At 48.0% G+C, this 21647-nt stretch overlaps 1 protein-coding gene across 4 annotated transcripts in view; it reads right to left on the minus strand.

Moving 5' to 3' along the window:
- Positions 1–21647, minus strand: part of RPTOR (regulatory associated protein of MTOR complex 1) — a 258055-nt gene that overhangs the window by 7757 nt on the left and 228651 nt on the right. For 3 of the 4 annotated variants that reach the window (XM_090059359.1, XM_090059361.1, XM_090059358.1), the window contains 8 exons: positions 21115–21220; positions 17974–18088; positions 17232–17356; positions 15491–15595; positions 11095–11142; positions 3859–3965; positions 565–692; positions 42–128 (listed from right to left, as the gene is read on the minus strand). In XM_090059359.1, the coding sequence (XP_089915485.1) occupies positions 42–128; positions 565–692; positions 3859–3965; positions 11095–11142; positions 15491–15595; positions 17232–17356; positions 17974–18088; positions 21115–21220 (821 nt within the window). The remainder of the gene's footprint in view (positions 1–41; positions 129–564; positions 693–3858; positions 3966–11094; positions 11143–15490; positions 15596–17231; positions 17357–17973; positions 18089–21114; positions 21221–21647) is intronic. The other variant, XM_090059360.1, reaches the window with a different exon arrangement.

The raw sequence follows: 21647 nt of genomic DNA on the forward strand, positions 1-21647 counted from the left end.
GATTTGCAGAAAACCCTCCCAAGCAGCCCAGGCCCTTTTACCTGACGCTCATGATGTTGCCCTCGGGATGCTTCTGCAGATAGGCTTTCACCACCCAGGCCGTGTGCTCCCGATAGGTCATGACGCGGCTGAAGACCAAGTGGAGAGAGAGAAAATGTTTTGGGGGGAAGCAGGATGAAACTAGGGGAGGGCTGCTGAGCCCCTCGAGCCCCCCTGTCCCCAATGGACCTTCTCTTTGTTATCAAGTCTGGAGACCTGACAATGCAACAGGCAGGCAAAGCACTCCAAGCAACGGACACTATCTGATCAAGTCCCTGAGCCAACAGGTTATCAGCAAGATTGATGAGGCAGCACAATATGAGATCCGGCCCATGCCCACTATGGCTCAGGCTACAGAGTGCTCAGCGAGACACTGCAGATCCTTCAGGGACCCTCTCCGGGCACCAAACAACATGTCAGAGTTGATAAGGGCCTTACAGGCTTCGGGCCTTCAGGGAAGACCCCAGTGAGATTAAGGGAGGAGATCCCTTGCCAATGAAAGGGGCAGAGGCTGCAGGTCATTACCATTCGCTCAGAGCCATCCTCCTGTCGAAGACACGGATGGAGCCATCGCCAAGCCCTGCCACGATCAGCGAGCGATGAGAGTCACAGGACAGGCTGGTCACGCAGCTGTCGGCTCCTGTGGGGATATCCTGGGGATAAAGTGTGCACATAGACCATGGTGAAACCGAGGAAGAGTGTTAGCTTGGCTCCACAGCTTTTGCTGACCTACGTACTCCAAGAGGCTTGGGCAGTCTCCTCATTCACTCAGGGTTTCAGTGTGCTCTCCTTCCCCTGGCAGGCTACTCTAACCTCCACCATACTGCTGTCATGTACAGGGAGAACCAAACTGAACTGGAACCAGAGTCACCAGACAGTCAAGGCAGTTCCAGAAATCAGGGCCTGATGAGCATGGGGTCAAGGAGCTGATACCGTCCCTGCAGTACACATGCGTCAGCTCCACGGCCTCCAAAGCTCAGCCAGAGCAGCAAGATGCAAACATGAGTTTCCTTTGGAGCACTGCAACACGCTCTATTAAAGGACCAGCTTTTGGTGTACTTAAACTTTACACATCAAAATAAAGGAGGAAGTCCACTTTGGGAAGGAAGAATCAATGTTATTCCCCCCCTAAAAACATCTAATTAATTAAGAGAAATGTCAGGGAGGAGCTCTTGAGCCATAAACCCTCTGCAGCTTCTGCTGGTTGCAAATGCTGCTGGAAGGGCAGGATGAATGGTAAATACTTGGTTAAAAAAAATATTGAGAGATGAGCCAGGGAGGAGGAGTGTGTTTGCTGAAAATAAGTATCTTGCAGTTAAGTGACATGTGTGAAAGAGAACCAAGCGTCCACGAAAGGAGAGATTCAGCACATGTTACAGGCAACATCATCTACCAACACTCCTGTGAAGAGGTTGTTAAGGAAACAAGCTTGCAGAGCAATCGCTCTTTCTGTGCACTAACCAAATGGCAGACCAATACTGGGTTCAATGTGCTCCTGATGAAAGACTGATACCTTTCCAGGACACTCAAAGGGACTATGCAACAGAAAGTGCATCTGATTAAAAAGCAGGTTTGGTGCATTTCCTATGCACCAAACTAGGATGTCTTTCCTCCAAGAGCAGACTCCCCTGCAGTGGAAAGCAGTCTGGAAAAACAGGCCTCTTAAGACAAATGCTTTGGTACAGCAGGTCTTTTCCATTCCTCAGGCTCCTGCCATACGGTGTATCATGTACCACTGTGCGCACATAATCTAAAACCCTACTTGCCCTCTAGAAAGAATGAAACTATTTTACCAGAAATTGTTTCCGTTTGATGATAATTAGAGTCATTCTGCATAATGAGAACCATTCGGCTCTGTCATTTCCATTTTTGCTTTAACAATACTTTGGCTCCCTCTTTCACCTTTCATCAGTTGATCTCAAATCACTTTAAAGCCCCTCTGTGAGGCTGATCATCATTACTCCCACTTTACAGATGGGTAAATTAAGACAGAGTCATTAAGTGACTTGTGTAAGAAAGCAGAGGGAGTCGGTGCCAAGTCAGGAGCAGAACCTGGCAATCCATGCTCTACAATTACAGGGCACGCGGGTTTAGAGGCAACACCTGCATGTAGAGACTGCACCTATTGTACGTCTTAATTTGGAGGTTAAGAATGTAAAGTGCCATGATGATGTTGCTGGAAATCGGTTATGCACCATTATTCTAATACTGCAGCTTTCCCCTCTATCTGCTACAACCAAAGATCCATTTGGAATAATAAGTATACAACTGTGAAGAAGAAAAACAGCTTCAATTAAAACAGATAAGAAAAAAAAAGAGCCCGAGCCACATTTTCAAACTTGGATAACAATCAAAGTGGCGCTCTGGAATGGCATTAGCTAATTTCACACTTCAGTCCTATTTCTGTTTTTGCTCACATGCACCTTCTCTAGCTGCTGTTCGCAGCCTCTGCTGAATGATTTAACCATTTCCTGGAGGCACCTCTCTTTGGGAGGCTGCCTTTAGAAAAGCTAACAACCTACGTCTCTCCCACCCCAATTCCTGTCTCTGCAGCAGGGACATTTGGGGAGAGAGGAAAAGAAGTCCTTGTTCCACGGGTACCACTGGTCTGCCCCCAGACGTATTCTTTCAGCAGTTCAAAGGGTAGGAAAGCATCTTTATTAGCGTGGTTCTCCCAGCTCCACTACTCTCCATACTGCCTGTCAGCGTGGCAGCGCGACTAAGTCACAAGCTTTCGATCATCAGAATTTCAGCAAAACCACTTTGTGCATTTTTTAAAAAAGAAACACAATGCTCTCAGTACAATCATTAATCTTTCTAATTTAAAAGATTTTCACCCTACTGCCTTCTGATGTTCTTTAATTTATGCAGATAAAATAATATTTGAAAATAATTAAGATTAGCATAGGCTTAATTATACTGCATTGCAGGGTCAAAGTGTCATAATTAATGCTCATCCAGAGGTAATTAATTCCTAAAATCTTTGGAGATGTGTCTTCATCTTCCCCGGCATGGTGACTTTATTTTTGCCAGTCTGCTGCTTCGCCTTGCACTGCTTAAATATCAGCTTAATTCAATCACAACTGACACGAATGCTTACACTTTCTCCCCATTTATTTGAAATGAAAAGAGACGAGTAGTTAGAGTGCTGCCACATCCAAGCGCTCTGTCTGTGGTGAGATGCACCGGAGTGGGATGAAAGCAACGGGAATCCCCGTAATTCTGAAAGAGCGAGTTTAGCAGGTGTGAAAGGGAACTGCCTGGGTACAGGCGAGTGCTATGCAGTCATCTGCAAAACCAGAAGCATTTTTAATGCTTTGTTATCAGTGACCATCAAGCACTGGGCAAAATTCTCTGCTGATCTGCAGTTCTCTGCTGCAGACCTGGCAGCGACTCCCAACTTTGCTCACCGGGTCAGAACATGGATCACAGACATGTCACTCCAATGTCCCGATGCAGGAAAGCTGATTCCTGCTCCCCTTCCCCGCTATTTTGCATTGCCCAAACCTCTCCCCCCACATCCAAGTGCCTGTCATTCAGTGAAACAGCAATGGCAACTGCTGACAAGGAAAGGCACTGCAATATGTAAGAAAGCATTTCACACGTTTTTAGCTGCCTTGTGATGTGGCTGTGTGGCTGGAAAGGAAAGCCAGCACCGTGAGATCTGTCAGCTTTCCACAGAGCCCGATCTGAGAACCTCTGGCTGCAGGTGCTAATGCACTGCATGATGTCCCCCAGAAACACGCTCCCTGGTGCCTAGCTCCAGAGGTCCCGCTAGCAGCAGAGAAAGGGTCAACAAGGTATGTACGCAGCTGTTACCTGGACTTTCATTTCTCTGTCTGTGTCCCAGATCCGGATAATCCGCACATCTCCTGACGTCATGAGAAGCCCAGTTTCCTGCTCCCAGTCCACTACCATTCCTGCTCCTATGACAAAACACAGACAGGGGAGGAAAATTATTCTCTGCATGTGCACCAGCAGAGCTGAACGCAACCAAAGACCCGGTTTTGCAATTCTAAACTGTTTGACACGTCAGTGTGTCCAAACAGGTTAGTGCTACACAGACATACACCCATGCTCTTTGCCAAGTGGATTAAGCCATCTGTTCTTACAGCTAGGACCTTCACTTCTTGGGCTAGAAATGCTCTGGTCTACATAAGCACTCACCCCTTTAGCACCCAGCCCTCCTGGGTCAAGATGGGATGCTACTTTGGGACCGTAAGGGAGCCATAATAAATTATCCCTCATCCTATAAGACCACAATGTTAAAGGATGCCTTGCGCAGACTGGAATGGCACAGACATGGATACGGTTGTTTTTTGTAGTCCCACCCTAACAGACATGCTGTGTGTGATCAAGAGGAGATGCTAAGAGCCAACCTGCTTTATAGATGATGGGTCGACCCCGCTTTGTGCAAACGCAGACCTACTTCCCCTCCCTACCATCCAAGCCCCCTCTTGATCTCCTGCGTGCTCTGGGTTCAGGTGATCTGCTGTCATTAACTGAGAGTCTGTCTTTCATCCTACTGCAGGAAAGTCAGGACTCTGCAGTGAGGCTGATAGCTCCTATCTTCATCTTGTGAGTCAAACTGATTGTTACTTCAGATTGCCTGGCAACTCCAAGGGCTGCTAGAGATCCTGAGCAAACAAGCCGGCAGTGATTTAGATGATAAGCACCTCCAAAGTGTTTTCATTTGTCATCCGTTTATGGCCCATGTGACAAGATAAACCTGGCAGGCCTGAGATGGATACTGCCATTACCATCACTGATAGAGTTAAGTAGGCAAAGCTCTGTTAGGCAGCTTTGAAGCTCCCAATTTTCTAGTTATGTTCCCCAGTTTGAAGACAATCATTTTCTTCAATATAATCATTAGCCATAATCCCCAAACCACATGGAGACTGAAGATTTTCCACTGCAGAAAAGACCCAGGAGAACATCAGTGCAGAGGGTCCTGCCTGGTGTCACGGGCACCACAGCTTGATCCGCTCGTTCCCAGGTCACCGTGAAGAGCTCGTTCCTTCCAGCCATTGCTGGGCAGTCCTGGCACAGGAGCGGAGCAAGAGGAGAAGACCTCCCTTTGGCATGGAGCCCAGAAGAAATCGTCTCTCATACAAGACATGCCGGGGCTGGGCCGATTCCTCAGGAGAATTTACACAGTGGAAAGAGAGAATTTACTCTTATGAAAGCAAGGTACTTTGGGTAGATGTGGTATCTTTTATTAGACCAAATAGCTGGAAAGAAGTTTTTTGCAAGCTTTCTAGCACAAACACCCTTCTTTAGTGACTGGGAAACCCCCTGTGCCCGAAAGCTTGCAAAGAACTTTTTTCCAACTATTTAGCTGGTCTTATAAAAGGTATCACATCTACCCAAAGAACCTGTGCCTGTGTCCTTAGACCAAGACGGCTACAACCAACACCCCTCACGAAGGGCTTTGGGAGAGGAAGAAGGGTGGAAAGCAAGTTCTGAAGGGCTGCGTCACATGTGGAGGGATCTTCACCAGCCGAAGGAGATGCCATTTTACCGAGAAGAGCCTGCTGCCTTCTAAGAGTGCAGGATGAGGCAGGACTGCAGAGTCCTATGGGCACATGCTATATTCGCTGCTAGTCCAAATTAGCTTTCAGCACCCTCCCTCACTGTAGTACCTGGCAGCTCCGTTCCACGAGGAAGAGCTCTGGATCTCAAGGATTTTATAACCACAGCATGAGTGACCTACGTGCTAGCTTGCCCTCCCTGTCCTCTCTCACAAAAGCGAGAAATGCCCTTTTTACCTCATCTGATGCAAGGGGGGCTCGTTAACATCAGACACATGGTTTGCACAGTGCCCCAAACAACCCATGCACAAGAGAGAAAAGAGTATCTGCTGCATACAAACAGGAGTCAAGGGGTGATCTCTGCATTCTCCTTGATGAGAGACTGCGAACAGCCTCAGACCTTCAACCTGAAAACTGCTAAGCCTCTCGTCACCAGAGGTTGCCCACGTGTTGAATACGAGGAATACATTACACCCTGGGAAGTCTCACCTTCCAGCCTTGCAGGGCTGCGGCACATGACAAGAACAATGGGTGAAATAAAAGAGGCTTAGATGACACATTTCCAACCCCTTTCAAGGTGAGGGGCTATTAGGAAAAGAAAGCAGGCTGCAGCTAGGAAATACCAAATGAGAAATTAGACTGGGGTTGAATAAACAGCTGAGGTACTGATGCTACTGCAGGTCTTGTGCAGAAATCCAAGTTATTCAAAAGCAGGGGCAAGAGAAGTCTTTTTTCATTACAAAAAAACTCCAAGATGCTAGAGCTTAAGGGAGGTTCACCTTGCTGTATTTTGGCTCGCAGGGCGGACAGGCTGGTTGCCTGCTCTGTTGACCCATGGCTTTGCTCCCGAACAGCGGTCCTCAATGTTTTCAGACTCAAGGAACCTTTCGATAGATCCGAGACACCTCTCAATAGACTCAAGACTTCCCTCAGCAAACACCAGCTCTTAGTTTTCCCTCATTTTCTGATTAAGGAAAAATACTAGAGCAATTCTTTGGTTGCAAGGGACTCAGCGAGACCACAGCAGGCGGGAACATTTTTAACCCTATGGATTCCTCTTTGAAAACTCAGGATTTATCTTGTAGACGGGGTTTGTATACCTGACAGTGCTTTCATTGCCTGGCACCCCTGAAAGCATCTCAAGGCACCCTGGAGTGCCACGGTGCCCTGGTTGAGAATCTCTGCTCTAGAGAGAAGGCAAGATATACCAGACACACATCCTGCTTGATAAGAGAGCCCCAGAGCAGGATCCTCTTATATGTATGTAACCATCCACGTCTCTTCCCTGTTCCTGCTTGCTCATGAGAATGGGCCTGACAAAGAGGGAAAGCTGTGATATATGCACCATGACAAAGGCTGGTAATTACGACTGTGGCACTTCTAAATACCTCCACATTTCAGGATCACGAACCTGACGACAGCGTCCCCTTAACACACCATTAATTGAGACTACGTCTTTCCTACCAGGGATCCTTCACTCTTGGATAACAAATCTTCCACAGCCCAGGAAAACAATTTGAGAATGGGTTTTAGTTGAGCCTTTAGCACAAGTACTAGCAGCTCTGCATGATGTGAAATGATATATAGGCGATGCATATCAACAACTGTTCTTGAAGCTGTAACTTTCTATGGCTGTTCCCTGCAGGATTCCCCTTGCAAATCAGATATTTGTCTCAATGGGATAGTTCCCTGTATAAATTTCAATAAATAATGCCAGAGCTGGAAGCAGCTGCATTCCAAGTGCATGCACTTATTTTTATCATTGCTGGAACATGGCCAACCTGTACTTGGCATTTTGATTAGTTTGGAAATGCCGTTGTGGACCACGATATAAAAACCTCGCAGAGCTGATCTTTTCAGCGCAGGCCCCTTGGTTCAGCAGAGGTGCGTGTCTCTCAATTTCCAGGCAGCAGCAGGAGGGCTGTGGTCCCTCGCTCTGCAAATGTGCTCCCAGGCTGGGCACCCTTTCCATGCGGAGCAGGGCAGGCAGCAAGAAAGGAAACGAGCCCTCTGGGAATGTCCTCTGAAGAACCCAAAGCCCTTGTCCAGCTCCTCTAATTACTGCATTTCCATAAAGACCCTGACCTTATTGACAGTGCTTCTCTCTAGCGCTCTGCCCCCAGAAGAGCCAGCACCAGCCCTGGAGAGTTGCTGGGATTCACTTCCACCTTCCTCTTTCCCTGTTGGACTCTCTGGCTTTTAGCTCAGCACCTGGCCCCAACGGGCCCTAATGGGTCCCTCCACACTGGGACAAGCAGCCCCTTTGCTGCAGGCTTTCCCGCCGCATGGCCAGGGCACCCCAGCCAGCCCAGTCCACATGTCCCCTGCAGAATCCCCCTCCGCTACCTGCGTTAGCTCTAAAATCATGACAGCATCTCAGCTGCCGCCCCCCTCTCCTCCCAATCCAGCCTGCTCGCTTTCTGCCACAGTTAAGTGTCAGCATTATTAAAAGGCAGAGTGAGGCCCCGGGAGACTGCGCTCCTGCTCTGGCAGGGCCTGAGATTTGAAGGTTTTTGTTTAGGGAGCATGGGGAGCGCAGGAAGGAGGGATGCGGCTGGAAGCACGTGTCGTTGTCTGCTGCTTGGTCTGAACAGAAGAGACCTCAGCGAGGCAGGAGAAAGCACACGCATTTATACAGCAAAACTATGGAGATGGGGAGGAGGAAGGTAGACAGGAAAATTTCTCCATGCCAGCCTTCTCCCCTTCCCTCCCCAAGTGAGCACGCTCTCGGCACAGGGCGTCTGGGTCTTCACGCATGTACACAGCTCCTCGCGGGGTTTGTTTCCTCACTGCCAACAGACTGGGATGCTGGGACTCGGTGTGGTCACCTGTGACTGCTGTAGGTTCCTGCGATTGCACAGGCTTCCTTTCCAACACAGCGATGCAAGCAAGCAGACTATGCTGGTAAACAGAACGGGGAACAATAAAAACATCCGTCCCTCCCCTGCGCCTGAGAAACAGCCGACCCGATTGCGACTGCGGGGGGCACGGCACCACCAGCCCCTCCAGGCATGGCTTTTCGTCTGCTCTACGAGGCTCGCTGGCGAGGAAATTGGAAATCATGTCAACTGCTGTTCAAACGCTCCTTGTGCTGTTACAGGCGACCACATGCCAGTGCCTAACCAACAGGAGCACCCCACACGCAGGAAAATCAGCTCTCTTTCTGCAGGCCTCTCCATGAGCGATCCAATTAGGGCAATACAGGGGCTAATGACAGGAAATGTGTAACGTTTACCTCAAAAAAAGGAACGTGCTTATTAATTTAAAACAGCAAAAAGCCACGTGTGATCGCTTGCCATACTGGAAAAATGTTTCTTAATTTGAAGCATTATGATAAATGGCCTGGTGTGAGCAGACATCTTTGCATGAGCTGATTAACTGATCTTTGCATTCCTTTTTCTAACGTCAGCTTCTGCGGTAACTGAAATAAGGCAAAAGCCGTTATGGGAAGAACAAGGTGAAATTTAACTGAGCAGACAGCACAAGCGTTTTTGTCCTATGAGAAAGAATGCAAATAACTGAAATATGCAAATCGCCAGCACGCTGCGCTTTGGGAATTCACTGCCGTTTACTGGATCAGACCACAGTCCGTCTTGCCCAGTCTCCTGTGTCACACGGCGGCAGACACATGGCAGATGCTGAACGGGAGAGTGAACTGGGTACAACCAGAGGTTTTTTCACTGTTGCACACCCACCTGCAGCCTCCAGCATTTAAGACCTAGGAAGTCCTGATTAAGAGATTATCCCTGTAACTCTCATGCTCAGTAGCTACTGATGCCCCTTTCCTCCAAGAATGCATCCAGTCCCTTTCGGCATTTGCCTAAACTCTCAGCTTTCACAACATCCTGGGGCCAAGACTTCCACGCTAATGCCACGCTGCATGAAAAAACTTCCTTTTGCTCATTTTAAACTTACCACCTCCCAGTTTCATTTTATGACCCCTCACTCTTGCACTGCAAGAGATAGTAAAGAATAAATTCCTATTCCCATTCTCTTCACTATTTAGTATTTCGTGAGCCCTTCTCGTGTACCCCCTCATGCTGAATAGACCTAGCCTCTCCTCATATGGAAGCCCACCTGCACACTCCTGTTTTATAAGTTATTCTGTCCAATTATTGTAAGCTGCTCTGAGCCTTTGTCGGAAAGGGCAGTGTATCAACTGAACGAATAAATAAGTGCAATTCCATGAAATCAACTGAACGTCCGTGCTTTGGCAGGGTAATGGATGCTTCTGTTCTGGAAGAAGCCGATGCTTTGGCCATGGGACAAATGGTTAAACTTGAACGCTCTTGAGAACTCCTTCAGCGACAGCAACAGGGAGAGGAAAATCCCTGCTGCATTTTTCATTAGAAGAATGCCTGGGACCTCAGCGCTGGTGAATGTCTTTATTGATTCACACATATTTGTGTGCTCTGGACACGGCAGTGCTTGCTTAGCATTATCAGTATTGATCCTGCACGGGAGTGTCTGGTGTTTCCTTAAACTGCTCCGATGCCCAGTTGATTGAATGGGGAATTCCTTTCAACCCTGCCGCTCTAATTTTAGCCTTTTTGATTTGCCGGCAAATTCCCAGGGAAACGCAAAGCCTGGATGCTAATAGCAACATATCAACTCGGCAAAGTCTGATCCCCTTGCTTTGTATCTGAACAGCCAGTGGGAGAGCAAGTCCCCTAATTAAAGAGTGCTGAATCACACAACCCAATGCAATCACCTTTGTTCTACTAATCACTACAGACACATTCAAGCCCTTATCAGCTAGTGAATATTAATAATTGATGAACAGCCCAAGATGACTGTATCAGCTTACATGCACATACATACACACACACGTACAGGTGCCCTGACAAGCAAGCCATCCATCTCCTTAGCAGAAACCAAGGAGGTGCGAATCCAATGGTGCCACGGATGCAGCACATGCCCTGCTCCTGCAGCCACAGACTAGAGTTACCTGCCCTTTCCCATAGAGGCTAAAGGTTACCAGATGTGTATTAGCCAAAGGAATATGCCCCTAGCCAGAGCCCGGTATGAAAGATGCACTGACCACTCATTTCCCCATACAGATTTGATAGGATACCCATGTGAAAGATAAATTAGCGACAATAAAGATCATGTTGGTTTGACAGCTTTATGTTGCTGCCATTTGGAAACTGCCCTTCCAACTCTCTGATCCAAGCACAGTTTGGAACGATCCTGTATACGTCCCAAGAGACCACCCACATGTCCCCTCACTGCAAAACGGCCCAAAACTGCAGAGAACATGATCGTAACGAGTCACATTAGAATAAACTCCTGCCCCTTGCCCATACAGCACCAGGCACCTTTCATGGCACTTTCCATCTCTCATTACAGACATGTATACCAGGCAAGGAATGGGATGGGCAGAAGCAGCAAAGCCTTCCAGGAACCGAAAAGACCCAGCGAACATTCACATGGACACCAGACAAAATTAAAACAAAGAGAGACTGGGACAAGGCAGTCCTCCCCAACCCGGCTGGTCATAGGTAAGAGGAAAGAAAGCACTCACCTCCCTGCTTACTTCTGTCAAGATAGATTGAAACCCTTCGGGCCAGACCTGTGAGAAGACAGGGATTAAGGGGTTGATGCCAAGGGTAAGTTGGTCAGCCAAAGCAAAACGAATATTTAAAAAAGGATTAGAAAAGCAAAGGAGAAGAACACACGAGAGAGAAGCAGCAACACCAAGTGGAGCACATGCCTCTGCCCTGGGAAAAGGTGGCATTTCGGCTTTAGCCACAGCAGCCTTTTCCTGGGAAGCCATTAACAATGGGGCTTGCTAAGTAGGACATAAAAGGCTGGTCTGTCTGACAACACCACAAATTTGATTGGTAAGCTTCTTCCCGAATCTGGAGACTCTCTCGATCCTTTTTATGCTTCTGCTCTTTGGACTAAGTGAAATGCATCTCGCAGGGGAGTGACAAATGAAGGTCTAAATGACCCATGGCACAAACATCTGTGTATATCACAGAACACTAAGATTTTGTCATTAAAGGCTCGCACTTTGAGCAGTTAGTGCTGCTGTAGGGCAGCATAATGTGCTCTCCTGCCCCATACTTCAGTGGACTGCTAATGAGCAGACAGGGTGTGCGAACGGTTTACAGATGCTCTGTCTAAGTAGCTCTTAAGTAGGGAATTAGCCATAGAAACGGTGTAGTTTCAGGCCATCATCAAAACTGGAGAGCGAGAGAAACTGCAGGGTAACGGCACTGTTGCAGGGACATGCTGCATTTAAGTGCATGCTGAGACCCCGGCTTATTTTTGTCATGTGAATGCCCAGGTGTTCAGGAAGAGATCTAGCTAGTCTGGGGACAGGAAGGTCTGATCCAGACCCTCTTTTGTGAATGACACTGGTTCTCTTTCCCAAGCTGGACAAAGGAAGCAATGAAGACTCATGCAGTTGACAAGGCTGGAGGGGCGCGGGGGGAGGCTGGAAGGTCACACAGGAGCAGATATCCTCTGGCGGATCCAGGGCAGCTGATCCTGTCTCCCTTCTCCTCCACGTTTGAGAGCCTGAGCGGTTTAGAAGAGCTGAGATTGGAGACTGGAGGTTCTGCCTTATTTGTTCATTTCCCAATTCCCCCCATGTGCATTTGTCTTGAAGGACCCGGGTAGCAAGTGCGACTTCACTCAGGGGAAGCACTGACATAATCTCTTGCCTCCAGAGATGGAGCCGAGCAGTGGGGTGACGCATTCAGAAAAAGCATGTTCCGAGTTCCTCCGAACAGGCCTCTCATACGCAAACCTGTCGGCAGGCACGGCACTGCACGGCACACACGCCTGACAGCCCTGGGATCTCAAGCCATTCACAAAACCACTCTGCTTTTATAGTAACTACGTGACCCCCGAAGCCTCTTGCACTGGGACCCCAACCTTGTATCAATTCGAGTTGATGCCTATCTAATGCTGCTCAAGAAAGTGCTCTTAGAAGTTTCCTTCAGCACTGCACAGTTTTGTGCTTGCAGATCTCATTTTTGCAGGCTTCAAAACATTACACTTCTAACCCCATGAGTTCTTCTCCAGCCAGGGGCTTGGGGCTTGTCCACAAAAGAAACCGGCACTGTTTTAATCTAAAGTGTGAAATGAAACTGGAGCAACCCTTGGTCAGATAGCTTTGGTCTGGTAGAGCTTACGCTGGGATTTGAGCGCAACTGAAATAAGAGCCCCCAACTGCAGAGGTTTGCTCCAGTTTAACACAGGCCTTTCCTACACTGATTCGCAAAATCTGATGAAGGTATGGACAAGAGAGCTTACTTGGCTGCTGAATGAGAGCCTCTATATTCAGTGCTCCTTGACTTGTCAGTATTAAACTGATTTGTCTAAGGATGACAGTTGCATGGAGACATGGCCTCCAAATGGCTTCCTAAACCATTTCAGTTAAACGGGTACAACCTCCTGGAGTAAACGAAGCCTTAGTCTGGATAGGTTCCAGCATCTCCGGCTGGCAAGAAGCTGACAGGCATGAAGGAGCGTGATGAAAGGTACTGAGTGGCAGCCGTGGATCTCCCAACTCTTAGACAACCTGCCGATGTTTTGCAGAACAGTGGGATGTAGCCTGTCCCTCTATTCTGCATTTGGCATGTCAGTCCTACCCTACTGCAGCCTGTTATTCTCCAGTGAGAGAATCCATGTGGAGAGTCAATGTATTTCTTAACAGTCTGACGCTTATTCCCCAAAGCCAGCATCCTGGGTGCTGTCAAGGAGTCTATGAAATCATAAGAGATGGGGATGACACTGGGAGTGGGGAGGGAGGGAGAGAAAAAACAATAAATTAACAAGGGGAGCAGCTAGACTCCAACAAAGCGCCCGCCTCCATGTAAACATCCTCGGCAGAGAAAGAAAGGAGGGAAGCAATGTGCAAAGCACTGGTGAGCACAATGGCTTCAAAGGAACGTCAGGTGTTTTAAGGCTCTGTGCTGGGCTGTAACCATGGTCTCTGCAACAAAAGCTAGCACTTCAGCCCAGAATCTCATTTCCAAGGGGACATATTTCGCTCTCCTCTTTTGAAGTGAGTGAATTTATTTTTTTCTCTCCACAAAGACATCTGTGCTTCTCTTCTTCTGCATCCTGTCTAATCACTCCCCAAGGTGAATGGCAAAGAATACCAGATCCAGGTGGGGTAAGGCCACGTGGAAAGGAGAGGGTGTGAAGAGAGGCATAGGGGAAAAGGACTCAGAAGCTGCAGCAGCGCCGCCTTCCCCAGCACAGCCATCTGACTCCTGCAGCTAAATTACCCTTACCTCAGTGCATCACCCGCTCCGTGATGTCAAACTGCTGCACCGAAGTCTGTGCAAAGTGGAGAGTGAGGTGCGGGGCAGGTAGCAAATGCCCTGTCCTGATTAAGATGCAGGTAGGTACTGGGAGACACACTATGGGACTACGCGGGTTGCGCATGTTAGCATCTCCTCTGAGCACTACAGATAATGCAGCAAGAAGCAGAAGACAATGGGAGCCTTGGAGGATTTCTGGATGCCAGTTGTTTGGAGGAGTCTATTACCAGAGCAGTGGAAGTGAGAGCCTGAGCCCAGAGAGAGACAGGATTAATCAACACCTCCCACAAAGCCCGACGGTGGTAAGAGAGAAACAAACACCAACTGAATGGGGCTAGAAAGATGCCTGGTTTGTGCCCTCTTCTCCATGGAGGAGGAGCACAGATCCAGACACTTAACAGCTGACAGCAAACCACTGGCTTCTTCCTGCTTTTATTGAGCACCCTGCCAAAAGTAGGTTTCAGCCACTGCAGTTTTCTCAGCATGCTGCTAACTCCCAGCAGTTTGCAATCCATTACACGCATGTGTGATAGTGCGACGTGGAGCTGAATGACAACAAACACGCTTGTTTTTGGCTATGATGCCAGCCACAGGCTGTGTGGTGCTCAGGAAGAGGCCCCGGGTCTGCCCTGGATGAGGCAGCGCACGTACAAGCTGAGGAGTGCCGGGTCAGGCTCAGAAATGACAGCTGTCATGCTTTAAGGCCCGATTCACATTGGGTGGTTGTAAAATCTTATTTCCTGAGGGGCACTGGGAAGAGAACTTCCCCAGCAAGTCCCATGTCACACCTCTTACTAGCGACCTGTAAATCAGTCTTGATTGGAAGAATTCAGGCGGTGGAGAATCACTCTCAGAGCACTGGTGCGTTCCCAGGCTGGGAAAGACAGAATATCTCCCCTCTTCCATAGCCTAGAACAGAATCCACAGTCCCTCCACCCTGCCTCTGGGTTTCAGCACTGAGGCATGGCTGGAGGGGGAGGGGCTCTTTTCACATCATCTGCCTTGCCTGCCTTAAGGACCCCAGAAGTGTCGATCCACCTGGGACCCCATCCTGTACCTATGCCATTTAGATGACATGTTCTTCCATCACAGCTCAACCCAGAGTAAACGGCAGGAGGAAGTGCTAAACATGGAACCGCAAACTAACTGAAGTCACAGGTGCCACATGCAAAGCTGTGCGAAGGGTGAGCAGCCCATCCAAGGAGAAGAAAGAAGAGAGCTATTTATCAAACCCAAAGTGGGGGAGAAATAACCACCAGTTCGGAGTAGGTAAGTGTTCAGTACACCCTTGTAGTACAGGTCTCTCCTCAGAAGCAAAATTAGAAAGAGGCCATGGCCTGCCCTCTATTACCCTGTTACAGCACTGCCCTCCCTCCCAGCTTGGCTGCTGGAGCTGTGCTCATTCAGGAGAGCTCGTGAGGATTTTTTTCATAGGAGAGTTGGGAGAAAATAAGTATAATGACAACAAACACATCCTCACCACGAGGTAAGAGGTCATCCACAAGGCACAGAGACTGTTAACAAGGATGTTACTGAAGGCTGAAGTAGAGCAACCTGTTCCACTTTACCCATCCCTAGGAGAAGCCCCACCGTGGCAAGTTATTTCTGCCCACAGATGGGAATCCAGCACACACCCACCTCGTGTGGTTGGCAGCATGTCCGACAAGCCCTGCCAGGCCGTCACCATCTCAGGATTCTTCTCCAGGTCGGCAAAGTTCTTCCACACTCTGATGGCGCCGTCATCTTGATGAAGAGCATGGAAAACAGAACAAGAGGCAATGCAGCGGCTGAGACAGGTGTCACTCAGTAACCCAGAGCAGCTGGTGAGGAGAAAGACACTGGCATTGTGGCTGCAGACTCTTAGATGGAAAGTGTCATCTAAGCTTCTGGCCACTTTGTCAACAATCTCTCCTCCGTTTTGTTAAGCTTCTTTTGCGCTCTAACCACATGCCCATGCCACCTCGGTATTACACCACTGGGGACTGCACTTGCACTTCCCATCAGCAAACACCTGAAATTACCTGTAGCTTCTTCTCCTCAAACCAATTCATTTTCTCTGGGTCATTGATACCTTCTTTGCTATCTGTGCTGAACACCAAAAGTACTCTTAATTACCAAAGAACCAGAGAGAGATGCTGTGACAAGAGCCAGCCTCTCAGAAGCCTCCTGGAAGCATCAAGTCTTATTTTGCTCCACAACAATGAAACTTTAGTGATAAGAAGCTGTAATTTGTAAGATAAATGTCCTAGAGGCCTCACAACCCCACTCCCTCATTCCTTAACTGCAACAAACCCACACGCTTGAGTGCTAAGTTTGAAAAGCGCTTGAAAACCCACAGACTGACAGGTTCAGATCGGAGCCCTGTTAGAAATAAGTCCTACTCACAGCTGATGAATAGGAAAAACAGCACCTCGTTCTCCCCTGCAGGATGTTATGGGGCAGATTATACTACTGTTCCTTAGGTTTGCCATCAGGCATGAGCAAGGGATTTGCAGAAAAATTTAGAACCATTTCAGAAGTTTAATTTAAAAAAAAATATATATATATATATATATATATATATATATATATGAAGGCCCTGTCCACTCTGTAGTGAAACCTATGCTAGTAGCTTTCGGTAGCCATTGACAGCACGTGTGCAGCATAGTCTTTTTCTTTGTCACAGACACTAACCCTTTACCCCATTAAATTGCAGCTAAAGAACTGGGTCACCTATGCAGGAAGATGGTAACATGATTTATTACTGTTAAGTGAGGACTCAAAGCTACGTAATGACCCAGCTGTGACAGTGACCAAAAACAGTGAGATGTAGTTAGCTGTGTTAGTCTGAAGTCAAGCAGAAGGCAAGGTAGATTTGCACCTTACAGACTGACCAAAGTAGGGAGTGGGTGTATATGCATGTGCATGTGTGTAAAGCACAAGCTTCAGCCCACAAAATTTCATAGATTTCATAGACATTAGGGCTGGAAGGGACCTCGGGAGATCATCGAGTCCAGCCCCCTGCCCAAAGGGCAGGAAGTCAGCTGGGGTCATAATATTTATTCATTGTATTTACTTTGGTTAGCCTATAAGGTGCAAATTTATCCTGCTTTCTACTGAAAAGAGTGTCTCACGATGTGTTCATAACATCTTGTGTTCAACTAGAAACAACCACAGAAGTGATTTTCATATTTAAGAGTGTCTGAGTGTGCAGGACAAGAACAGCTTCCCAGAGACGCCCTGTCCAGGCTGCAACTCCCATGGGGGCCAAAGGTAGCAGGAGTGTGCTGGAGCCAGACCCTTAAGAGACAGGAGAGGGCTCAGAGCTTCTTACATACACCTTAACCCCATAGAGCACGAATCCTATCCCAGGGCTTTTGGTGACGTGGGCTGGGCTCACCTGTGGCTGTCAGGAGCAGAGAACAGTCTTGGCCATTAAGGTACTCCATCGCCGTGATCCTGGTGTAGCGAGGGTTCCCATTGTGGAAATAGTCCAGCTTCTCCCCTTTCTCCCAATCCCAAAAACTGAAAGAAAAAGACCAGGTCAGATCTTGGTTCACTGCACTCTTCCCATTACATTGGTACAGAAGATTATAAACACTGGGCACAAATTAAACATGGTTTTCTCCTGACAGTGTTCAGTGTCATTTTATTAATAACTTTCCATAACATCTCTAGCTTCTGCAGAGGAAGTAATAAGATTACTATTATAAGTGCCCACTGCAAATCTAGTTGTAATGAGGCTTCTCCACCTACCAACACAAGAAGACGGTAGCTTATATTTGATTAATACAGGACAAAGACAGACTTCAAAATCACCAAAGGCTACACTCATCTATGGACAGGAGGCCTCTGTGCTCAGATGCTACTGGGGCAACATGCTCAGACCCTCTAGGCCCTCTGTTTGCACGTTGCTCCATACAGTGCTTGGATCAATACAAATGGGCTCCGGAAGGAGGCCTGCCCTATTCAGCTGAGGAGGAAGGGGAACGACTATGGATGCAGGTGGGGAGGCAGATGAGAGCTAATGCCTTCAATACATGGTGCCTACTGCTCTGTGCTACATCGTTCTGGTGGAGAGTCCTCACATGTCTGGTCACCACATGGCAGCCAATCCATGACAATCCCAAATAGGCTCTTACCAGATACTGTCTTTGTCAGCTACTGCTATGCACGGCGTGAAGGGGTGGAACTTCACCACAGAGGGGACACCCGGATTCCTGTTCAGGAAGATTTGATCGTCTAGCCGTGAAATACCTGGGGGAAACAGAGGGAAACAGCAATAAAACCAGACTGGGTCCCTGAAATGAAACTATGCTAGAAGGATATCACTCTTGCCCTCCTGGGGAATCCCCAGCTTAGGCTTTCTCCATCCATGCCCTTCTAAAGTTCACCCGTTGCCATTTCCCTGGTTCTGTCTTTCAAGCACTCCTCACTCTCAACTGGCACAAGCCAAGCCCATCATTCTCTGCCTTCAAAAACCATCTTTAACTAACTCCACCTATTGCTGATCAGGAGTCTTCGGGACTCCCATCTGCCTGTCTGGCACAATGTCTCTGCTCGTATTTACGGTACTACATAATAAACACCAGTTTCAGGTGATCGCTCCCTGAAGCAGAACCTGTTGCTCTTGTCATGTTGTCTAGAGACCTAAAAACTGATCCTTTCCCCAGACTGATCATTTGGGGCCGAAGTTTTTCTTTCTCCATCTCACCTGGAATTGGGGGAAGTGCCATATAGTCTTCAGCCAGGTGAGAAGTGAAGCTGGAGCTTAGCTCTCCAGCCCACAGGGTTCTCATTTCCTGTGTTAGGGTGAGAGCGACACTGTCCTCCTTGCCGTCTGACACTCCTGCAACTGCTGCCCAGCACGTCTTACAAACTCTAAATTTGATTAAAGCTTTTCTGCACCAGACAGTGATGTCAGTGGGAAGCAGGCTAGCTAGTGACCTGGGTGTCTGTACATTCAGCCCACATCTCAAGCCACAGGTGCGTATCCTTTCTGACACCGCAATAATGAGGGATACTGAGACCACAAGCCTCGATAAAATCAGCAATGTCTTCATTCTCGTGAACGGTGTCAGTGCATCTCGTCCATCAATGGTATTTATTCTCATGAGAAATGTTCACAAAAGCCCAAACTGATTTTTCATACATCAGGTTTTAAATGCCCCGGGCTCGGGTGTGTGAAGTCTGATGCTCATGTCACACAGGTTGTGTTTTCGCAGGCGGAGTTGTGGAGCGTAAGACTATTCTCCAGTCTGACGCCTCAGTTTGATTACAAGTGTTGCAAGGTGTTAGATGCCACCATGGAAACACTAACAGTCCTGAAAAGCTAAATAATTAAAATTGCAAGACTCCAAATCTTTAGCTAATTTGAGCAGGTAAATCCCACTGGCCTTTAGGTGTCCACTGCCATCAACGGCCACAAGAGAAATGCAGACTCTTGGGTAGGGGACTTAGCAGGCAGCACAGACAAAGCTGTTGCTGGACAAATAATGGATCTTGCCTTTTGGTGGCCAAATGGAAAAAGGAAAAATGCTGGTCTTGGCCTAAGAGGACAGGAAGCTTGAAGATTTTTGACAAAATAAATTAAAAACAAACAAACATGGTCTCACTTCAGATCAACCCCACATATTTTACCTGGCCTACTGTGATAAGCTTCCTTTACTTGACAGACCATTTAATCTTTAGCTTTACTGGGATCCTGATTATGGTATTTATTTATAAATCTGTTTCACTTTTAAAGTAAGTGGCCTAACTGTAACCCCGTTTGCAGAAAGCTTTAGCTCCACTGGGCAACCATGAAACCTGCCCTCCTTTGCATCATCTGTATTCAAAAGAGTCCCCTGGCCCCATCCCCCAGTTACAGTCCTGGTTTATGATACTCAGCCCTGGGATGACGCCGCGCCATCCCTTGTGGAGCCTGATTCAGCCAGGCTTCCAGAGACGGAGTTGCACGTGAGAGACCAAGCCCCAGCCGTCTGGTGTCTTAACATGCCACAGAAGGGAAAACGCCCAAGCCTCCTTGCTTTCTGGTGAGAGCTTTTCTTGAACGCTGCGGTCTCAACAGCACGAGAATAGCAACGTACGGCAATGCCACAGATTCAATCCCTACTACTCGCTGGCTAGCTACTCTGATGAATTTGAATGCATTCCTCTATTAAAGAAAAAACCCAGCCTGGCTGCTGCCTTGTAAATGCATAAAGACTTATAAATAAGCAAGATTAGCTTTCAGCAGAGCACTGAATATCCATGCTAATGAAACATGAACCCAAGCCATATTAGAAGGAAAGCCGTAAGTGTAAATGAGACTGTACATAAAAGTGCTAAAGAAATGTAACAGGATATGAGTAAACAATCATTTATGGAGCTCAGTGGAGCGGGGGAATGCTGGAGTCATTTAGAGACTTGCTGAACAGGAGGAGGAGGACACATCATTCAACTCTGCAAAACAAGCTGATTTGGCATGGCTGGCAAGCCTAACGGCCTCTGACATGGATCAGACACTGGCTGGGTCCTTTCAGGCAGGTCGGAGTGCCGATGTGTATCCCATCATGCCCAGTCTTTTAGCCCTTTGAAAACGTAACCTACAATATCCATCAGACCTTCACAGGACAAGGTGGAAAAGCCAAAATGGTAAATCAATAGCATCTGCTAAAGGCCTCTGAATTACTGATTTTCTGCTGGATGCTTTGGCACTCATAGACTTGCCATCCTTGATTGGCTGAGCAGCTGAAAAGCTCAGCTGCTGGCCGGCAGACCCAAAGCTTTGGAGTGAGCCTGTGCACCAAACTTTGCAAACCTTCCTATGAGTGGGGAAACACGATCTTATGGCTGGTTCTCTGCTGCTCCCCCAAAACCGTTAGCTCTCCTATTCCTTCTCCTCCCTTGTGGGCTGCACAGGTTGCAGGAAATGGCACCTGTCTAGGGCTGGTCCAGTGAGGCTTGCCTCACTGCACTGCCTGAATGATAAAACTGCATTGAGATGGTCAAAGCTGAAGGAGAAATGTCTAGAGCAATCACAAGCAGGTCTCTCCCTTGAGCAGAAATGGGGCCCTCTAAGCAGAAAGGCAAGTCCCCCCTAGGAAAATCTTTCACGTTCCTTCCACCCACACCTGTGAAAGCGTCCCCTGGCTTGCTAAACGCATGGCCCAACAGTGCCCTACTGTTTATTATTCATTAAGAGTATCACAGGAGAGCCTGGAGTCCCTCTTTGAGGCCAGACAGGTTCCAGTGCTCGAGGTGCTGGACAGGAGAAGCTGCCGAGAAGGCAGAGTGCTCACCTTTCTGGATGATCTTCTGTGCCTGCTTCCTGACACGGGCATTGCGGAGAAACCGCCACTCCCTCTCCTTGCGGATCTGGCTCTCCAGGTCATGCTCTTCTGGAATCTTTTAATACATTAACACTCTCATTAGTCCATGGCATCAATGTCACACCCCAAGTTAAGGACGCCAACTGGAACCAGAAATCCCCCAGCATGTGCAACCCCCTGTTTGCCTGCTGGCAGTGAGCAGGAGGAAGTCATGGAGCCATGTGATTCTACAGACCGAGTCATTTTCCTAACCTAAATCTTCGCCTCATGCGCAATCCCTTCCCCTTCCATTCCCTTCAGCCGGTGTCCTTTATTCTGATTTCTTTTTAGACTCCAGACTCAGGCAGGCAAAGTTCTTAAAGAGGCATGTACATTTAAATGGTTGGTCACGGTGCTGTCGTACAGCACCGCAGTCACCGCAATGAACCCACTTAACTCTCACAGCCATTCCAGTGACTTTTTCTGTTAACTACAATACAGCTTATTTTCCATAGTGCTTTTCA

Source organism: Crocodylus siamensis, chromosome 8, assembly GCF_052110815.1.
Source record: "Crocodylus siamensis isolate JL-2025a chromosome 8, ASM5211081v1, whole genome shotgun sequence".
NCBI classification, from domain to species: Eukaryota; Metazoa; Chordata; order Crocodylia; family Crocodylidae; genus Crocodylus; species Crocodylus siamensis.